This window comes from Lytechinus variegatus, chromosome 16 (genome assembly GCF_018143015.1).
Source record: "Lytechinus variegatus isolate NC3 chromosome 16, Lvar_3.0, whole genome shotgun sequence".
NCBI lineage: Eukaryota > Metazoa > Echinodermata > Echinoidea > Temnopleuroida > Toxopneustidae > Lytechinus > Lytechinus variegatus.
This window is the reverse complement of record NC_054755.1, coordinates 11,697,203-11,717,712: the sequence shown is the minus strand read 5'-3', so window position 1 is coordinate 11,717,712 and position 20,510 is coordinate 11,697,203. Positions and strand designations below refer to the sequence as shown.

The following is a 20,510-nucleotide window of genomic DNA, read 5'->3' as shown; positions in this document are numbered from 1 at the left end:
AGATGTGAAAGGAAAAAAGCCAGTTATCTGTCAGTTCTCCGCTCCCGCTCCAGATTCAAGACCGAGATTGCAGGTTCGTATATCTGAAACATTAAACCAATCTAGGGGATTCATCTTATGATACATGTAGCAAGTTTTCAATTTGCCATTCCATGTAGAAAGAGAAAGGCTTTATGAAACGGGGACCCTGGGCATGCCCCATCCAAGGGACACGATTTCAGGGCTAGTGCATTAGATGCATCAACTGTTGTTGGTACATGTAGGAGATATGATTTCATCACTTGCCTGGGCGTTGTTTGTTTTTATTTTAACTCCACCTTGAAGCAGACAAGGGACCTACAGATTTAGATCCACTGTGGGGACTTCACAATGAGAATTATTAATTGCCATGTGGCACTGATGCATTAATTTGACTTTGAACTTGATTTACCTGATAACAAGACCAGTGTGCTTGACCAACTGACCTATTGTGCCTCCTTGAATACTTTATATTCAGAAGATAAGTCGAAGAGATTTGCTTGGCTTATCAAGCAATGTGGTGCAGAGCCTGAAGTGGGAGCATAAAGTAGAAAGGAGATAATTGCGATCCTTTAAGACTGGGTCGCGGATGTACATAGATTTCCCTTGATAATGGCATTGGAGAGAGGATGATTATTTTTGCACTACTGCTGTAATGGGATGAAATTCCTCTAATGGATTTCTTTTTACCTGTCCGTAATTTGCTGCATTTCCTCTCACCGTCTCGCCCTCTCTGTCTGTCTTCGTCTTTCTTTGCTTTTGCTGCAGTCACATTGGTCAGACCGACTTCGACTCCGACTGATGTTATGTCATTAGAAATAACATTATACTGTCGGTCGGTTTGGAGTCCATTTCATTGATGTGACTGAGGCATTTCCTCTCCCTGTTCTCTGGGATTCTTCCTATATTACCGGTAGCCAGTGCTACCAAACTTCTTTTTTTACTGGTATACCTAATGCATGTCTGTTGATGATCCTTAAAAATATTCTCGAACACTTTTCCTACTTGTCTTCTTCAATCTTGTCCGTACTTTTTGTCTCGCCCATTAGAGGTGAAGGCGAGACTTAGGGATCCAAATGTCATCCGTCCGTCACAAATATTATGACACATAACTCCGCTACCGTAAGTCAATTTTCAACCAAACTTGGATGGTAGATGTACTAAGGGGACCTGCATGTTATGCTGCAGTCAGATGTCACATGTTAAGGTCAAAGGTCATTTTCAGGTCAATGTTAAAGTTTACTTGCAAGACTATCTTAAGGTCCAAGGTCATTTTAGGTCAACGTTAAGTTTACATGCAAGACTTTCTTATGACACATAACTCTGCAACAGTAAGTCACTTTTAAACCAAACTTGGGTTGTAGGTTTATAAGAGACCTGCATGCTATTGTGTTCGGAGATCACATGGTGAGGTCAAACTTCATTTTGAGGTCAACATTAAAGTATACATGCAAGACTCTTATGACAAATGTTATTCCATCCCAGTTATTTCACAATGAAGTTTTGATACAATTCTGTTGTGTGCCCTTGCAAATTGCAATATTTCTGGTTATTTTCATAAATGGGCGAGACACAAAATCGTTTGTGCCTTGTTTTCTTTATGTCTTTTTATGGTGATAATATTTTCCTTTTATTTGTTTTTGTTTTCTACATGTATCTCTTCCTTTGAATTATCCTTCATAGCTCTCTCTTGCTCATTTCCTGCCCCCTCTCTTTCTCTTGTTTAGTCTCCCTTTTTACTCTTCTCACTCCATGAAGACTTGTTATCTCTCTCTTTCTTTGTCAAGCTCAAAATACAGTATACATGTAACTACATAAATGATCATAACACGTCCTACGTATCACGTTCTGTGTCCGTCCTTCTGCCTGTCCTCTGTCCGTCTGTTAACTTTTGCTTGAAAACACAATAACTTAGTTTAACAAAATCTAGGCTCATATAATTTTGTGTGTATGATACTAGCATGGATCTCAGGAATTCTATTGATTTTGCGGTCAGAAGGTCAAAGGTTAAGTCGCCACCTTCCACTTTTCTTGCTTGACCAATAACTCCATTTTCTGCGTTACAGGTGGGCGTATTACATGTATGTGCTCGCCTTAGCAACACTTGTTAATCAATGGGTTTATGTCTAAAGTAGGCTCCTTTATACATGAAAAAAATGCCAAAGATATTAAACTGAATCTATCAAGTTTGGATGAGGTACATTCAGTGCATTTTGGTGTGCTTTTTTGTGGGGAGGGGCAAGAGGGGGTGGGCTTCCAAAAGTTCAAGTAAAGTAATTTTTTTAATTATTTTGGTATAAATTTAAAACTGAATTTCCATCAATCGCAATATATTCAGTTCATGTCAGGCTGACAGGGCTGAAATGATTATTAAAAACATAAACAATATGCATAAAAAAATGGGGAGGGGGGGGTGATTACAGCTTGTTGAATTCTTTGACATAAATTATGCCCTTGCAACCTTCGCCCATTGTTATGAGCAGTATTATTCTCTTTTCATCGGGCACCACGTAATAACTTGCGTCTGGAGATAGGATCCCCAAGGGCAGTGATGCAGTACTGCTCAGAGAAACTCCTAAGATTTGTGTTGTTATCCGTTCAGGCAATCATTCATGCAGTACACGTAAATTGTTAATAGCATTCAACCATGAGCAACCATGCACTTGACTTACATCTTCATTGAATTTTAAAGAGCTTGTTCAGATCTCAAGATTGCCCTTTCCAGGTAGGCCTAATTACACAGCTTTGGACTGTGCATAGTGGAATTGTGGGTTACATGTACATGTAGATGAGCTATGTACAGCGCTTTTTGGCAAATCCACAACATATGGGAAGTCCCTTTATTTTTCATATGGCTGTATTTGAAAACATATCACCTTTATTATGTTCTGATATCTCGATTTACAGTAAATATAGGGATATCAGATTGTAGTGTAAGAACAATATGCAATACAACAAAAAATGCAATTAAAATGTGAAAATCTGTGTAATTTATAAACTTATAAATTACACAGATTTTCACATTTTAATTGCATTTTTATTTGTAAACTCTTTCACATTTTTTTTTCATTTGGATTTTATCAAATCATAGTATGGGAATTGAGATATATAAAATTACATGTAATTCTCAATCATAGCCATCTGTCGAAATCCTCTTGAATTAAAGTAGAATTGCATTTTTACTGGACCTCCCTTCGCTTTAAGCTACATTGATGGGGTGTGATATATTTCTATGATAATGATATTGTGTTTAATTAAAGCCCTCTGCACACTCCAAAATAGTCCAGTGAAGTGACCATCAAAAAATTTCTGCTTCACTTGATAGAAAATCCAGACTAATATCCCCCACGTTTTAGCATTCTCATTTACAAATTTACTGGTAATTAGCACACTACACCGAAAGGTACATGTAGTATGCACCGTACATGTTGAATCAGCTGAAAATTTACTTTTCATTAGCAAACATTTGACAAGTCATGGTTGAAGTCCTGATTTAAGTACAATCATCCAAAACCCTAATTGGCATTATTTATGTTCCACTTGAACTGTTTGGTAAAAAATCTTGGCACAAATTTGTTGCAAAAATCTTATTCACACAATGAACTTGACGATAATTTTTTGCCCTCACTTTTAAACATGGTTAACGTGATAATGTAAAATTTCTTGCATTACAATTCTATCAGTAGTGCAGTAGTGGAATTAGTATAGTAGTAGTATTAGTAAAATATTAAAAGGCTGGAGTGATAATGTAAAATTTATAGCATTTATGATAAGTACTGTACCTGTCAGTAGTACAATAGCGGAATCAGAATGCAAAGAAACTGTTAATAGTTTTCCTCTGAATTTTATGGGGCGCTCTACATCAAAATAATGATGTGGTTTTGTAATGCACTTACCCCGGTAGTGCATATCTAGGCGCTACAGATTTAATCACCATGTCATTGGATTCAATCAGCCTTTCCCCGCAAACAAAAAATGCACATCCTTCACTCCTTGGGGAGTATTCCAGCCAGTTGCCAAAAATGAGTCGCACATATTGGTTGTATCAATTGTCATATTAAACCCATCTATGTGGCCTCTATCTATTAATCATACGACCTCAGAAGAATAGTCAAAGGATATGAATCAGATTGTTTGGATACGATCAGAAAAAGAGGAAACTAGAGATAAAAACAGCAGTAACACAATGTAGGTCTTCAATGTGCACGTACCTGTTTGTCTCATACACACAAGTTTCTGAAAATGAAAAAAGTCTCATGAATGTAATATTTTCATTTATTCATCCAATTTTAGCGTGCAAAGCAAAAATAAAGTCATAAAAACACACTGAAAAGAATGTTTTGAAAGCAATTCTGCAGGAATTTTTCTGCGAATTGCCTTTTTGTATTACTCCTTTTCGGCCTTCTTTGTCTGTGCCATGTTTGTTTGGAATTTCCCTTTTAAACACCCATTTTCAGCATTATAGATGATTGTATTTCTGTATGATTGCCTTTCAAATTTATACTAGTTTTAGTGTTAATGTTTGTAAATTACTAAAACGTCGCTTCGATTGATATCTACATGTAATGGATATGATATTAGAATTTAAATTCAGGCTTGAATCCGATTGAAAAAAAAAACATTCAGAGACCAGGCTGTCACCTATATTATATTGCTGTCAAACATACTGCCTATGATCTCTTTCTTTTTGTCATGCGGCATCAGACCGGCTTAACTCTTTCCACGCGTACTTCGCACCAATGCACACTCAGTGCCGCGCAAACTGCGCATTTTATGCTCAAAGAAACAATTGATGCATTGTTTCACCAGCTCCCTGAAAACAATTCAGCGCAGAGTGATTTATGGCTCAGCGCACAAAGAGTTGAAGTCCATTTTTAATATTTTCAAATTAAAGAAAAGCTAGGGTTAATATCTGTCCTTCCCCAAGGGCCCATTAACATAAAGCTTGACGATTGATTGCATATCTGATTTCTATGATTGATCATGCACAATAATCATTCCAATCAATTGTAGAAATTAGCTCTGCGATCAATTACTATAAATAATATTTACATGTATGTTACATTACCCCCCCCCTATAAGAAAGAAAACATCACTCTGTTCCCAGATGGTACCTGTAGTTGAACGACAATGCACACCTGGGCCCCGTCTTACACAAAGAGTTACGCTTGATCCGATCAATCGTAAGTCTATGGAAATCCATCAGTGTCATAGTTTTTTCTACAGAAAATTTGCAAAATATCCTTTGTAAGCAAAGGAGAACACACCAAATTGTCAAGAAATCAATGAATTTTATATGGATATACATTTTATATCTCAATTTTTTTTTTTACAAACATGCATTCTATAGTCCATAGTTGCAATTGATCCAATCATTCTCAACTGTATGGAAATCCATGCATACCACATTTTTTCTACAGGAAATTTGCACAATCTCTAATAGTAAACAAATAGAATCACACTGAATCTTCACGAGAACAATGAATGTACACATCATTTAAATCTAGAAAATATTTTGAACAAACATGTATGCATTTTAGATGTTGAGTTTGCAGGCCGTCGATAGTTATGGCTGATTGGAACAATTGCAACTCTTTGTCAGACAGGGCCCAGGGGCCCGTTGCAGAAAGAGTTGCATTTAAACGAAAGCCCAAAAATCAATTGCAAGTCCCAAATGCGCGCTGTTGATTGGTTGAAAATCAAGTTGCGCATGATTTTTGGAGTTGCGATTGATTGCAACTCTTTCTGCAACAGGCCCCAGGTCTTTTAACGTCTTGGCTTCATAAGTCAAAGTTTTATAGCTATTGATCCAGGGGTTGATATTTACAATCGATCAGTATCAATTAATTGTATTTATTCACGTATCCTCATTTTATTAGGCACTATACTCCAATAGTTAAACATAGGCAGCTTAATTGTATATTTACCTTGGCAGTTCTTCAAATACAAAAGTAAAGCAGCATGTAAAATGACTGCTGATATGATAACTATATATAAATGCCTTTAAAGTGATTGGTTAACATTGGTTTGACTTTTAAAAAATCTGAGCAAGAAGGTCACACTTGTCACCTGTGTCTGTGATATGTTACAAAAATGAAGCCCAGAAAAAATTGTGTTCGAAAATGATTATTTAGTGCTTCAAAAATTGAAATATAAAGTGACTGGCAACACCATCTTAATTTCATCCCATACACTTATGTGTACTATTTAGGATTCTATAAGACACCTATTGACAAAATCAAGGTTTGCCTTGTAGTTTTGGCTTTTCATTCTCAATAATAGTTGTTTTCAGGGTTTATTAGTTCTAATACATGCACTTGTACACATGTTTCATCGTGGTTTGAGAATTTTTTAAATCGGCTGCTCACAAAGTTAAACAATACCTTTAAATGGTGTTCATTCTAAAAATAAGGCAGGTCAGTAGATGGTCAATAAGGATTTGCTGTTGGACTTTGGCTTTGTCATATGCTGACCTACATTTATCGTGTACATGTACATGTAGTTGAATGGACTTATGAATGGCCCAATCCACTCCAGATAAAACCTTTGAGATTACGCTCATCACAAAGATCTGCACATCGTCCTATTTCGGAGAACTGAGATCTCAATTTACACGTACGCATTCTTGATGTTGATAGTGGACGAACGAGGGACCGGATTTGATGCATGCACAATGCCTTGAAATTATGTTCCTTCTTGGCAGTCTGGTTTTATGTAGTGGGAATTTTAATATCCAGTAGGCATTTTCAAAGGGAGTAAAAAGAAAATAAAGAAAAAAAAGGAAATATAAGTGAAGGTTTTGGCAGTTTATTTTCAAACATGTCTGTGACATCGCATAGTGTACAAGAAGGTCTCATCTGCAGGGTGCTACATAAGCACTTGCCCGAATGCCCGGGGCAAGTAAAAGTTAGAGTCGGGCAGGTGTTTTTGAAGTGAAGGCCATAACTACTTGCCCAAATTGGGCTAGCAAAATTCTCACAGTAGAATGACCAAAATTAGGGTCGATATGATATTGACCCTAATGTTGGTCATGGCAGGCATGGCAAAGTCACTTTGGAAATGAAATGCAATATCAAGGTAGATATAAGTTCATGTAAAAGGAGAGAAAAAGGTCAATGGTTAAATAATTGCAAAACTTTCCTTAGAAGAGGTAAAACTTTTTTTTGAAGGATTTTATTGGGCAAGTGAAATAGATTTTTGGGAAGTATATTTCAACTACCGTAAGTAACGGTGTATTAACCGCACCCCCAACTTTGGACTAAAAAAAAAAAAAAAAAAAAAATCTCACATTTACATTTTAAAATTCAAAGTATCCAAAGAGATTACCGGCACGCGGAATCTGCTGTTCTTGATCAATTCATCTACAAATGTTAGAAAGAAAGAACGGTCCCGACAATATTGGCAATTTACACACTCACTCACCTCACAGTCACAGTGTACACACACACAGCACTGCCATTACATTGCAAACTACGATACAGTACCCAGTCATGCCAGTACATCTTATCAAATTATGATCTGTCTTTCCCAGCGTAGGAGGAACAAACATTCACATTTCTTGCATCGTAACCTCACAATCACTTTCAGAAATTTGATGTCTTAGCATGAATTTTGGATACGGAATTATAGGAAGGTTCAAGAAACAAAGAAATTGACATTTTTTCCAGTTGTTTTTACGGCTTCGTGCTGTCTCTCTCGTGCGTAGTTTACATGGTATCATCTGAAAAGCAAACAGGAAGGAAAAAAACAAGCTGGCGCGCCGGCGCGAAATGGGACTTTGAATAGCGCCAGCTTAAGTCGCACTATTTACATTACAACGCAATATCTAAGCTCATTCAACTCTCGCTCACAAAATATTACCGAGTGTGCTTGGCGTTTCTTTCAAATTAGCCAGGGAACTTCACTACTTTGAATCGAGAATAAAGTCAAAATTAGTGTCATGAAGGTGGGTGCGTTTGTTATGGACAACATTTAATTAAGATCGTAATTCGCTTCCCATTACCCGCGGCTCATACCCCTCTAAACGACATTGCCTGGGCGGCTACGCCCGGCCACTCGATGTGTTGTGAACTGTACGGGAGGGGTTACGGCGGGCTGGCTCAGACCCGTCACCGTGTATAAACCGCACCCCCGACTTTTGCTTCTATCCCGCCGAGAAAAAGGTGCGGTTAATACACCGTTACTTACGGTATTTAGAAATTTACTTGCCCGATTGGACAAGTGCTTCTAAAAAGTTATGTCGCACCCTGTATCTGTCATAAAAAATTCCATGAATTGGACTAGTTTATCATGAAGGCTGATGATGATGAAATGTATTTCCAGTAAAATATACATGTAAGCGTACATTTGTCTACTGGTGCCCAATTACAATGTAGGCCTATACACTTGAACACAAAATCAATCCAAAATGTAATGGAATTTAGCCATTTTTATTGATGCACTGTACATTTCTCTTTGAGTCGTTTAAAAAGTTATTACCAAGTTGACCTCAGTGCGGTCTTCCAATTTAATAAAAGCACGGTAGTCAACACTGTGGTTTATAGTCTGCCAATTCAGATTAATATACATATATTACAGGCATTTGTACATGTACATGTCTCTGTACAGTCCCTGAATGTACGTTGGACCTATTGTGTATCATGAAAATATGGAGACCTTCATTTTAGATTTCCAGGAAGTATAGGGGGGGAATTTATTGCTACTTGTAAGAAAAATAATATTTTGATTATATAGTAGTAGTTTTCTACCTATTAATGCCTACTCCTTATACTGGTATTAATCTTAAAGTCATCATTATTTTTGTCAATAGCGCATATGCATTTTCATAGCTTTTGTTGTGTAAATTACATTGCTTATAGCATATCTGTCAATACAATTCATTTATTTGAAGGAGATTTCTTTGTTTTAAAGAAGACAAAGCACAAATTTTTAGCATTTCATGTTCTAGTTTGATTTAAAAAAGGTTCATATTTGTTTCACTATTAAACAAAATTGTTGTTATAGCAACATTTTTTATTTATTTTTTACCATATAATCAAACTGTTGTGAAAATTGGGAAACGTTATATAGCTAACGGTTGTTTGATCATTGCTGCAACATTTTGATTCCCCCCTACTTGGAATAAGAACTGAAATAGTTTTCTTCATTAAAGCATAGGAAATCAAAATATGAAATATATCAAGGAAACATACAATGTATGTATTATATTGATAAAACATATATATATGTATTATTACATTTTCAATTTCCTGTAATGTCAGTGCAAAGTTAGTGCAATGTTCTAACTCTTAGTTAAACCAGACTTAAGAATACAGACCAACATCTATTTAGGGTTAAAAAGTGTTGATTGAATGGAACATGAAAGAAGAATGACATCATATATCAATCACTGCACTGCCTCTAAAGGCTTGGTCCCACTGCACTTACAGATGTGGAGAGGATGTAAGACGGAAAAATTTGCCATCTTTGCATACGTGTTTCATACACTATATCTATCAAGTATCCGTCCACTGTGATTTCATTATTCATCAATTTTTCCATTGTCTGGATCGGATAAGAACGGATGGAGCCACCCCAATTTTGCTTGTCCGCTGTATCCGTTATGAATATGTTTTGTGCCCGTCGGGCAGTGGGACCAGGCCTTCACATCATCATCATCACCCATAACAATATTCTTCTTTTGCACCATTGTTTATTCTTTAGGCTGATGTTATCCAGGGGAGACCCATCAATAAGCAATGGAATCCATCTCAGCTTGGCTCGGCTGTCAGGGACTATCACAAATGGAGGGTCTTCGGCAGGGATTTGTTCATGGTAAGGAGGTAGTAGAAGTAGATGGGGGGGGGGAGGAGGGATTTCAAAAGGCGATACCTATAATATTTACAATTGATTTTAACTTTTTGTACATGGTTTGTCAAAGTCTTCAAGTTATGCTTCATTGTAAGATTAATAATTGATCTTTGATGTTACAGGGTCCTGGGTCTGTAACACAAATGTTAGCGATTAATCATTTGCTCGATTTTCGTCTATGCAATTCAATCATAGAAGAGCTTTGCGGTTCGGACCCCAGGAAGGGGTTTCATAAAACTAATTGTCAAGATGCAATCGATTCCACCAAAAATTTACATAAGATCGAAATTTGATTTGTAAAGTTACCAATGATTTTGATCGATTGAAATATTAAACCCAAGTGATTCGTAATTAGATTTTATCACATCTAAATAAATAGGCCACCATAAGAAAGCTTTTATTCAGACAGTTTATTTATGATTGATTACTCATGATTACTCATGATGTTCAATGTAACTATCATAAAGTAATAAACTGTCTGACATTGATCTTACAAATCAGGTGTGACTACTAAATTACAAATCAACTGCTAAGCACTTTGCAGGGCCTACATGTAGATATTGATTTAAATTTGACCATTATCAATTCATACATGTACATGTAATTGTCGAACAAAATTTGTTTTGGAGTCAAGTTTCAGGAGTTCCATGAGAATATACATGAAAAGTAGAATGCTACATGTGAGTCAAGTTTCAGGAGTTCCATGAGAATATACATGAAAAGTAGAATGCTACATGTGAGTCAAGTTTCAGGAGTTCCATGAGAATATACATGAAAAGTAGAATGCTACATGTACATGAAGAGGTAATGTAGCTTGTCATCGATATGGAACTAGTTTCATGAAGTTCAATGTCTGTGGCAGATATGCTCTCGACCAGTCAAATTATACTCTTTCTATTAAGCTCCCTCTACCAGCTTGTATTAAACAATTGTAATAAGTTGCCTGAAACAGGTCCCCCTGAAGCAAACTTGGGTTCAAATGTTCAAGTTATTAAAATGGTATGTATTCATCGTCTGGGACAAAGTTATTGCTGGCCTTTTGAATTGAGTCTGATAGTAGGGCACTGTCTGGCAGGGGTGAAGAAATCAACGTTGATGTCTGCGTAGGAATAAAAAGATGCCAGGTCAATGTTCTTTACAAATAATGCTTCTCCATTTCAAAAAATACTCAAAGTCAATTTGTATTGTTAAGTATTATTGCTTTGTAAGCAGATACTGTCCATGCAACATGCGAGTGCACACATTCAGAGCCTTCTGATGTGATATCAGAAAGTATTGTGTTAATACCAACCAGCTCGAAGTCAACACTAAATCAGTCAAAAAGAATATTAAGGTTCTTTCATGATGAAGTATTAAAAAGCATACCCTGAACATTGAAGTGATATAACATAAAGATAAATACCAGTTGCGGTCATAATTTAAAAATGGATTACGTTCGATTTCAAAATGAGTTCGAACAGAATCCAATAAAATGACAATAATAATAATAATAGCGGCATATTTACCCAGGGTAGCCACTTCAGTTCCGAAAACTGTTCTCCCAGCGGGCCCTGTTATTATTACCCCGGCTTTAGCACGGCTACCTTGATGACCACCCAAGCGTTATAAATTTAAAACAATGTGGCATTTTGCTCTAGAAAAAAAGTGTAATTGCCGAGGAATTAGCAAAATAAGCACGAAATTCCATAAAATTTTGGATATTTTTCCAAGCAATATTAATACACTGTCCCACATAAGCCTTTTTGTGTTAATAGTTATCATCAGAATTATCAGTTTTCAGCTAAGATTTCATGATTTCACAAAAATGAGTTGATTTCAATGTAGCTGATCTAGATACTAGTGGTGGTAATTAACCTTGATTTTAAAGACTTTCTCATGAAATAATTGTTTGCTGCAATTATGTACTTTCTTTTACCTTTAATAAAAGCCCGATTTAGGCCTGGAAATAGAAAGCAAAAACAAACCGTTATTTTGGCTTTGAGCTGGTTGGTCACAATTTGGCAGTGTTATCTGTGACAGAAATGTGATGTCAAAGAGCAAATAGATTGCAGTACTCTGTGAATGCTATGTAACTGTCAGATAACAAAATGAAATACTTTGTTATGATCTCTGTGACATCCCCGGTATGCTGTTGATATCTTAGTCTCACTTGCAGGCCTATAGTGTATTATCAATCCATCAACACTTTCATGTCTGCTGTCCTCGTTGGTTTTGACGTCATATTTGTTTTCATCCAGGGGGGCTCTTTGGTCTGCGATTAGCACGTCTTGATTAAAAAGTCTTCAGGTTCCAAACCTGTTATTAAACATGTTCATTATAAACTGCAGTGTTCCTAATTAAACTTCATTGAGGTTCTGAATTCGATATGTGTTTCCATGTTGAAACTTGTGTTAACAAAGGCATTAATAACTTTTACATATCACAATATTGGTTTAATTGGATTATTTTCTTCTGAAATTATTAAAGAACCTTCAACAGAAACATGCAAGATCGAGATATTGCTCACAATTCATAATTTACATGTTCGTGTGTACCTGTGTACATGTAGGCAATTTTAATCTACAATTATGTGTAACTTTAATTGCATAAACCATGCTCTAAAAATTACCAACCATTGATTGTAATTGCATTTCTTTATGTCACACCTCGTGGGCTCTATATAATTAGCAACCATGTACAAAAAAGTTACAATTGATTGTAAATGTTAGTTACACGTCATGGGCCCTTCATGCAAAATCTATTGTACAATTATTATGCAACTGTTCTTCTATAGCAACTATGTACAAAAAAGTGAAAATAGATTGTAAAATATTAATCTAATACGCCCTGGTATAAATCAGAAGCTGCCGTCTGGTGCCCCAAGCCTGTCACGTCGTAGAATATTAAGTGCTTAGACTATTAGAGTTGGCTATGACATCATTAGAGATGTCTTTGATTACCATCTTGGGTTGCCTGCTGTGTCCTATTTATCCTCCGGGGTTTATTCATAAGTCAAGGTAATATCTATCGGGTCACATATAGACCCACATGCACGTCTTCAAGACTGCTCATGCTACGTGTACATGTACATGCTCATAGCCTACTTAATTGTTCATTTGGCATACGACACCCTCTCATAATTTTTATGAATTTTTTTTGGAAATATCTTTTTGATATAATCTTTATATTAGGATCATTAATAGTACTAAATACTATCATTAATCAGAGGAAAATGCATAAAAGGTGATTTGACACTGAAAAATGTTGAAATTATAATAAATACCCTTTTTTTTAAATGAAAAGTTTCATAAGAGCCCCCACAAATACTTGGTCCTGCTTAAATAGTTCAATCAATTATTGCCCAAGAATTACATGCACATGTAGCATTTTGACAGCGATTTTCAATGGTACACTGTAGATTTTATAAGCTACTGAAATCCTCACCTCTAATTGGTTGACAACGATATCTACTGCAGTAGATCAGGGCCGAGTTTTCAAATTAGGGCGCTCTTTCTAATCCGACAAATTATCCCTATCTGAAAAATCTTGAGATTATTGGTAATGGAGACGCAATTATCATGCTACATGTACATGTAGTTTGTAAGATTAATCTCAAGATTGCAATCCCTAGTCAACTTGGGATTATTTGCAAAATAGCACGCTATTTTACAAATTATCCCACGAATTCGCAGGTGCAGATGCACTCAGGATTATTTATTCATGGCGTCAGACCATAATGTATCAGTGCCTTGCTCGAGCAGGATCGCTCTTGTCATGGTGGAGACGGGGTTTTTTTAATCTCGAGATTAATCGTGAAGAGGGCCGATCGGGCTAAAATCTCAAGATTTAGCAAACTCGGGCTGTTGCAGCACTGCCTATAGAGCATTCAAAAGGGTGTAATCATCTGCTAGAATTTACAAAATAGTCCTATTTTATACAATCATATATGTCCTTATTATTTGGATTGCCAGGGTTGGTTGGTGTAACCTCGATCAATTTACAAAAAGGTCACCTATTTTTGCAGTCACATTGCATATAAAATTCTGTCAACTCCTGCCATGTAGAGTACAGGTCTCGGAAGCCTAGGGGTTTCCTTCATTAGGATATCCTGAAGTTGAAGTACTTTTGAAAGCCTAGTTGTGGAATGCGGAATGATCAGGATTAACCGAAGCCAGTTTGTTATAAATCATTTGGCTACTTAATAAATTTTTTATCCTTTAAGGCCTGGTCACGCTGCCCGAGGGTTGTTGGAGCGGTAGGGAGAAAGGGTCGATTTTCGCTCACAATATTGGGGGAAAAAAACCCCAAAACAATTGAAATCGAAAATGGTGAACGGTAGCAGGCGGTGATGATTTTTTTCTCTCCGCTCCACGACCGCTCCAACAACGCTCGGGCGGTGTGACCAGGCCTTTAGGATTAGCACATAGACCATATGGTTCTCATGGCAAGCAGATTAAATGAAATAGTGTGATCACTAAAATAAAAATTCTTGAGTTCAGTAATTGCATGAAGCCATATTTGTTGTAAATGATTTGAAAAGAATATAGGAAATTCAACACACATTGGAATTCAATAGCCCAAACAGAATCAATACAAACAACTGACTTGAGGCTATCAACTTTGACATGCCCCAACCTCCTCCCCATCTTCCCAAAGACATCCTGAAAGAATTTCCCTATATCAATGTTCATTTTCTTTACACAGAGGGACAGTGCCCCAAGAACAGTGGCAGACCATGCCATCAACCTGGACATGCCCCACCGTCCCCTTACCCCATGTAGGCTTCAAAGCCAACGAAGGACAGTATCCCTAAAGAACTCTTGATCAATCTTTGTCAATGATGTTACTTCTCTGTACAGGGGGAAAGTGCCCAAAAGACAGTGGAAGACCATGCCCCACCATCCCTTTACCCTATGTTGGCTTCAAAGCCAACAAAGAACAGTATCTTTAAAGAACTCTTAATCAATCTTTGTCAATGACGTTAAATCTGTACAGGGGGAAAGTGCCCAAAGGACAGTGGAAGACCATGCCATCAACCTGGACATGCCCCACCGTCCCTTACCCCATGTTGGCTTGGCTTCAAAGCCAGCAAAGAACAGTATCTTTAAAGAACTCTTAATCAATCTTTGTCAATGATGTTGCTTCTCTGTACAGGGGGAAAGTGCCCAAAGGACAGTGGAAGACCATGCCATCAACCTGGACATGCCCCACCCTCCCCTCTCCCCGATGTCGGCTCAGAAGCTGATGAACGATGACACCCTCAAAGACTTCTCAGACACCCTCTTTATCAGCACAGAGAGGAAGAACTTCACCGTCCCTGCACCCAGGAAGATCAGTAAGTCTTACAGGTTGTTCCAGGAAGCTTCCTTTCTATCAGTTGCAAATATCATTTAGAAGTTGATTTCCACTTTATACTGTTGCACAAGGAAGCGCAGCAGTCAGTTCCAAGAATCAAATTTATTCAAGGATCTCAAAGTTACTTGCAATTGATTGTTTCTTACAGTGGGTAGTAGAACATGGTTTAGAAACAAAATTGAAATACTGTTGAGACAAGAAGGCCTTCTTTAGAAATAAATTTAAAAATACAACCCAATTCATGTTCTTCGATATGTAATTAAAGATCAAAACATTCCAATAATATGCCCATGTATCATGGTATTTGTACGGAATAACCTTGATATGAAGTCATTTGTTTTTCCAATGCTTACCTAGATTTGACAGGAGGTAGTTTGATGTTTTGTTTCCTGTCATCAACTTTGAAAAAAAAAACATTTGAATGTACATGAAGCAAATTCATGTACCAAAATTCAGTTGGAACCTAGTAGGGGATCACTTCCCAATGAAAACCTGATAGAAATTGAGATGATTGCTTCATGTTAGTTTGCTGTGCCAACCATTTGCGCAAGGAAAGTGGTCTTAGTATGCAGCGTTAGGCCTTTATACTGTTGTACAAGGAAGCGCAGCATTCAGTTCCAAGAATCAAATTGATTCAAGGATCTCAAAGTTACTTGCAATTGATTGTTTCTTACAGTGGGTAGTAGAACATGGTTAAGAAACAAAATTGAAATACTGTTGAGACAAGAAGGCCTTCTTTAGAAATAAATTTAAAAATACAACCCAATTCATGTTCTTCGATATGTAATTAAAGATCAAAACATTCCAATAATATGCCCATGTATCATGGTATTTGTACGGAATAACCTTGATATGAAGTCATTTGTTTTTCCAATGCTTACCTAGATTTGACAGGAGGTAGTTTGATGTTTTGTTTCCTGTCATCAACTTTGAAAAAAAAAAAACATTTGAATGTACATGAAGCAAATTCATGTACCAAAATTCAGTTGGAACCTAGTAGGGGATCACTTCCCAATGAAAACCTGATAGAAATTGAGATGATTGCTTCATGTTAGTTTGCTGTGCCAACCATTTGCGCAAGGAAAGTGGTCTTAATATGCAGCGTTAGGTCGTTAGCAGGGACTTGTTGTGTTTGTGATCAAGCTTTTACTGATGTTTGTTAATCAGACATGATTATTTACATTTGGGACAGAACTTTCATGTCACGATCTGTAAGATGTGACCAGAGCTTGAACCTTGACCCTCTGCATCAATTTGTAGTTCCGCAATGTAGTTAGTATTACAAGCACATGCTACAATGTCCAGTTGTACTTACTTATGCTATTCTAGTTTCCAGACCCTCTTAATGATCAAGTATCAATCAGGGTCTGCGACTGTAGACTAGCTTTGTGGTGCTCTCCTATGAAAAAGCCAGATTTTGATAGTGTTGTGTCTCCGCAAGGAAAATACACCCTTGAATTGCATTTGGGATTATCGGAATGTGATACCCTCAAGAGTTGGAATGAAATTAAGTATTTTGTATTGTGTTGAACTGGAATATGATTGATTCTACGTGTACTGTATCTGGAAGTCAATGGGATTGCATTGCATTCAATTTGATTTCAAATGTACAGTTGAAAATTGGAGAAGGTAATTGGCATTGAAGGGGAATTTTTGTGTTGTAGAAAAGTTTGTGGAAAAATACCAGAAAAAATCATTTTAAAATACCGGTGAAAGTTTGAGGAAAATCTGTAAAATGTTAAGAAAGTTTACTATATTAGAATTGTAATCTTTTTATTTGTGTTGTTAAATACGAACAGCTGCCCCATATGTTATGTAACATAAAATGCAAATATTTCCATTTTTGAATTTCTATTACGACAAACCTTATTTTTTCCGTTTCAGGAGTAGATGTGAAATGAGTTGTTTGTTAATAAACTGACAGTAAAATAAAAATCAATAGGTGATCTACCATAGACTGACCACCTAACTATTTTCAAAAATGACATTTTCGTCTATTTTATATTGGGGAGGTGCTTGCATATGACATCACAAATCAAAAAGTGAAAATAAATTAGATAACTTTCTTAATCTTTGATGAATTTTCTCGCACCTTCAATATTTTTTTAATGATTTTTTCTGAGCTATTTTTGCTGCTTGTCAGGGTGAACTTCCCCTTTAAAAACAGTACTGGCTGGTGCAAATTAGAATGCTATTGTTCAAAACCATTGGATTTTACAGATCATTTCATGCTATTCGTTATGAATGTAATGTTACATGTACTTAAATGATGCATGAAAAACAAAGGGATCTGAACATTTTGAGCTTTAAAGTGTACATGCAGAGTTATGTGTAGTCCCATATTTGTTAGAACTTTACAGCACAGTGCCTTTAGTTGAAAGTGAGTTTGGTTTTTTATAATTCAAGCATCACACTTGTATCTGTGTGTCAAAAAAGGTTACATTCCCAGTTAAGTTCAAAGCAGTTTCCTTTAGCTACACGTAAGTATATGTTCATGTAACCTGTTTCCTTAGCATGGCAATCACGTGATCAGACAAGAATTTTACCAAACTCTCTAATTTTCTTAAATGATTTAATTTTCTTCAGCTCGCCATGTATACAACAGTGATATCATACAGCCCGGACTTATGCAGCTGGAGCCTGATTTTGATGAAGATTTCATGGAAACCCTGGATTCTCTTCAAGGTATGTATCGAGTCTGGGAACTATAGACTAGATCATCTAATCCGTGCATTTGTATACTTGTATTTCTGTGTGTTCCTATTTGTTGTATCAAGTCCCCGGGGGGGCCACTTCCATTCACGAGTGGATACCATGCGCGACCATGGGGTCTCGAAAAGCACCCTAAACACGTAATTTCCATATTCTGAAAATGCACCCCTTAACAAGTATTGGCGTGTGAAACCCTACCCTTAAAGCAAAACGATACTATTGGCAAATATTCCCTGAAATGAACCCCTAAACACGGTACAGGAATGTTTTATTGTTACGGGTCCTTTGGTTGTCGGCTTTACCTCATTTGGTTTAGTACGACCCCACCTTCTACACCTCGCGCAAATAGGACTCTAAACACGTAGTGTTGGGGCAAAAAGGACATCCTTTATAAAACATTTTAATTTTGTTTTATCATCCCCGCAAATTCGACCCTAAACACGTAATTTTCCTAACGAAATAGATACCCTTTTTTCATTATTTTTGTGTTTTTGACACCCTTTTCACGTTACGTACGTAACGTGCCTTATCGTGAAAAGGACATCCTTTTTACGTGTTTTTTTGGTCGCGCATGGTATCCACTCGTCAATGTAAGTGGCCCCCCCGGGATCAAGTCTTGTGACTAGACTAGATTGTCCAATCAGAGCTTGTGTATTCTATCTGTGCTTTCTATCAGTTTGCATGTGCTGCTGATATTTCACTCTTCGACGAACCCATTTTGAATTCTATTCAAATTTTCTCATGAGTTGTTCTCAACAACTGATAATTTTGCATATCCTGCCTTCAGCAAGTTAGATTTTTTTCAAATGAAACCTTAATGTACATCCCTAACTTACATTCATGTTGATGATCAGGGCTCTTTCATAAAATCTTACTTTACCACTATCGTAAATTTAATAGCCATCTGACAGGCCTCTACAAAAAATTTGTTCTTCACTTGCCCTGTCGGGCAAGTGATGAAAAAATTTGCTTGCCCGATAGAAAAAACTGCTTGCCCAATTTTTTAAATAATTTTTGTCTCACCTGCGAAGCAGAGTGAGACTATAGACGTCACATGACCAAGGTCAAAGGTCATTTAGGGTCAATGAACTTTGGCCGAATTGGGGATATCTGTTGAATTCCCATCATAACTTTGAAAGTTTATGGATCTGATTCATGAAACTTGGACATAATAGTAATCAAGCATCACTGAATATTTTGTGCAAGTTTCAGGTCTCATGATTAAGGTCAAAGGTCATTTAGGGTCAATGAACTTTGGCCGAATCGGGGGGTATCTGTTGAATTACCATCATAACTTTGAAAGTTTATTAGTCTAGTTCATTAAACTTGGACATATGAGTAATCAAATATCACTGAACATCCTGTGCGCGTTTCAGGTCACATGACCAAGGTCAAAGGTCAATGAACTTTGGCCAAATTGGGTGTATCTGTTGAATTACCATCATAACTTTGAAAGTTTATGGATCTGATTCATGAAACTTGTACATAAGAGTAATCAAGTATCACTGAACATCCTGTGCGAGTTTCAGGTCACATGATCAAGGTCAAAGGTCATGTAAGGTCAATGAACTTTGGCTATGTTGGGGTTTTTTGTTGAATAACCATCATATCTCTGTAAGTTTATTGGTCTCGTTCATAAAAAGTGGACATAAGAGTAACCATGTATCACTGAACATCTTGTGCGAGTTAGAGTAGTATTCAAAGTCAGCACTGCTGCTATATTGAACCGCGTGATGCAGGTGAGACGGCCAGAGGCATTCCACTTGTTTCATTATGACGGCACTACTCTTATTTTTATTAAGGTATACAAAATAACAATTGAGAATCATGTCCAGTATAAAAGAACACATTGAAAAGGATATTTTCAGCAACGTAGGCCTGAGTCTTTACGTTTATTTTGGAGATAAAAAATCGATATTTTATGGGCATTTAAGGTTTTAAAAAACCCTTCAACAAAAGTTGCTAAAATTTCATATTTTGCATCTTTAAATCCACGAAATGGCTACCTGCTTACCATATTTCCTTAGAATTGCTTTCATTTACCGTAGTTGGAAACTATAAAGAAAGCCAGTGAAAAATGTTCAGCTCTTTATTGACTCGGAAAAAATTGTTTTATCATCAAAAGTGGAGTGGCTAAAATTTCACATTTTGCATCTTTAAATCCATGAAATGGTCATTTATTTTCCATATTTCCTTGATTTAAAAAAAAAAAATTAGTTGGAAACCATAAAGTCTTTTCTTCATCATTTTATGATGTTGCACTCGGTCAATAATTTTTATCTACATGTTTTCACATGCTACTTTTTTTTCTATTTTGAGGAATACCTGTTCACTTATTAATGAATTATTACTAACATTGTTTAATATTGTATGATTTTTAAGTAATTTTTTTCACTATGCTTAGAATCTTGGGTGTGTGTGTGCGTGTGTTTGTGTGGGTGTGACTGTGAGTTGAACTTTGATATAAATGAATTCAATATCTAATTTCTACTTCGCCTTTTCCAGTACAATAACCTGTACTCGGCCATGTAATAAAGGCCCACATACCCTAACTTTTCCTGAAGTTCTTTGAAAATGCAGACTTCTACGAAAATTGC

General features: G+C 36.6%; 1 protein-coding gene across 5 annotated transcripts in view; it reads left to right on the top strand.

Annotated features, from left to right (window-relative positions):
* The window catches only part of LOC121429763 (MLX-interacting protein-like), a 60,735-nt gene that overhangs the window by 15,130 nt on the left and 25,095 nt on the right, over positions 1-20,510 (top strand). For all 5 annotated transcript variants that reach the window (XM_041626970.1, XM_041626971.1, XM_041626969.1 and 2 more), the window contains exons 3-6: positions 3-73; positions 9,721-9,831; positions 15,001-15,181; positions 17,788-17,886. In XM_041626970.1, the coding sequence (XP_041482904.1) occupies positions 3-73; positions 9,721-9,831; positions 15,001-15,181; positions 17,788-17,886 (462 nt within the window). The remainder of the gene's footprint in view (positions 1-2; positions 74-9,720; positions 9,832-15,000; positions 15,182-17,787; positions 17,887-20,510) is intronic.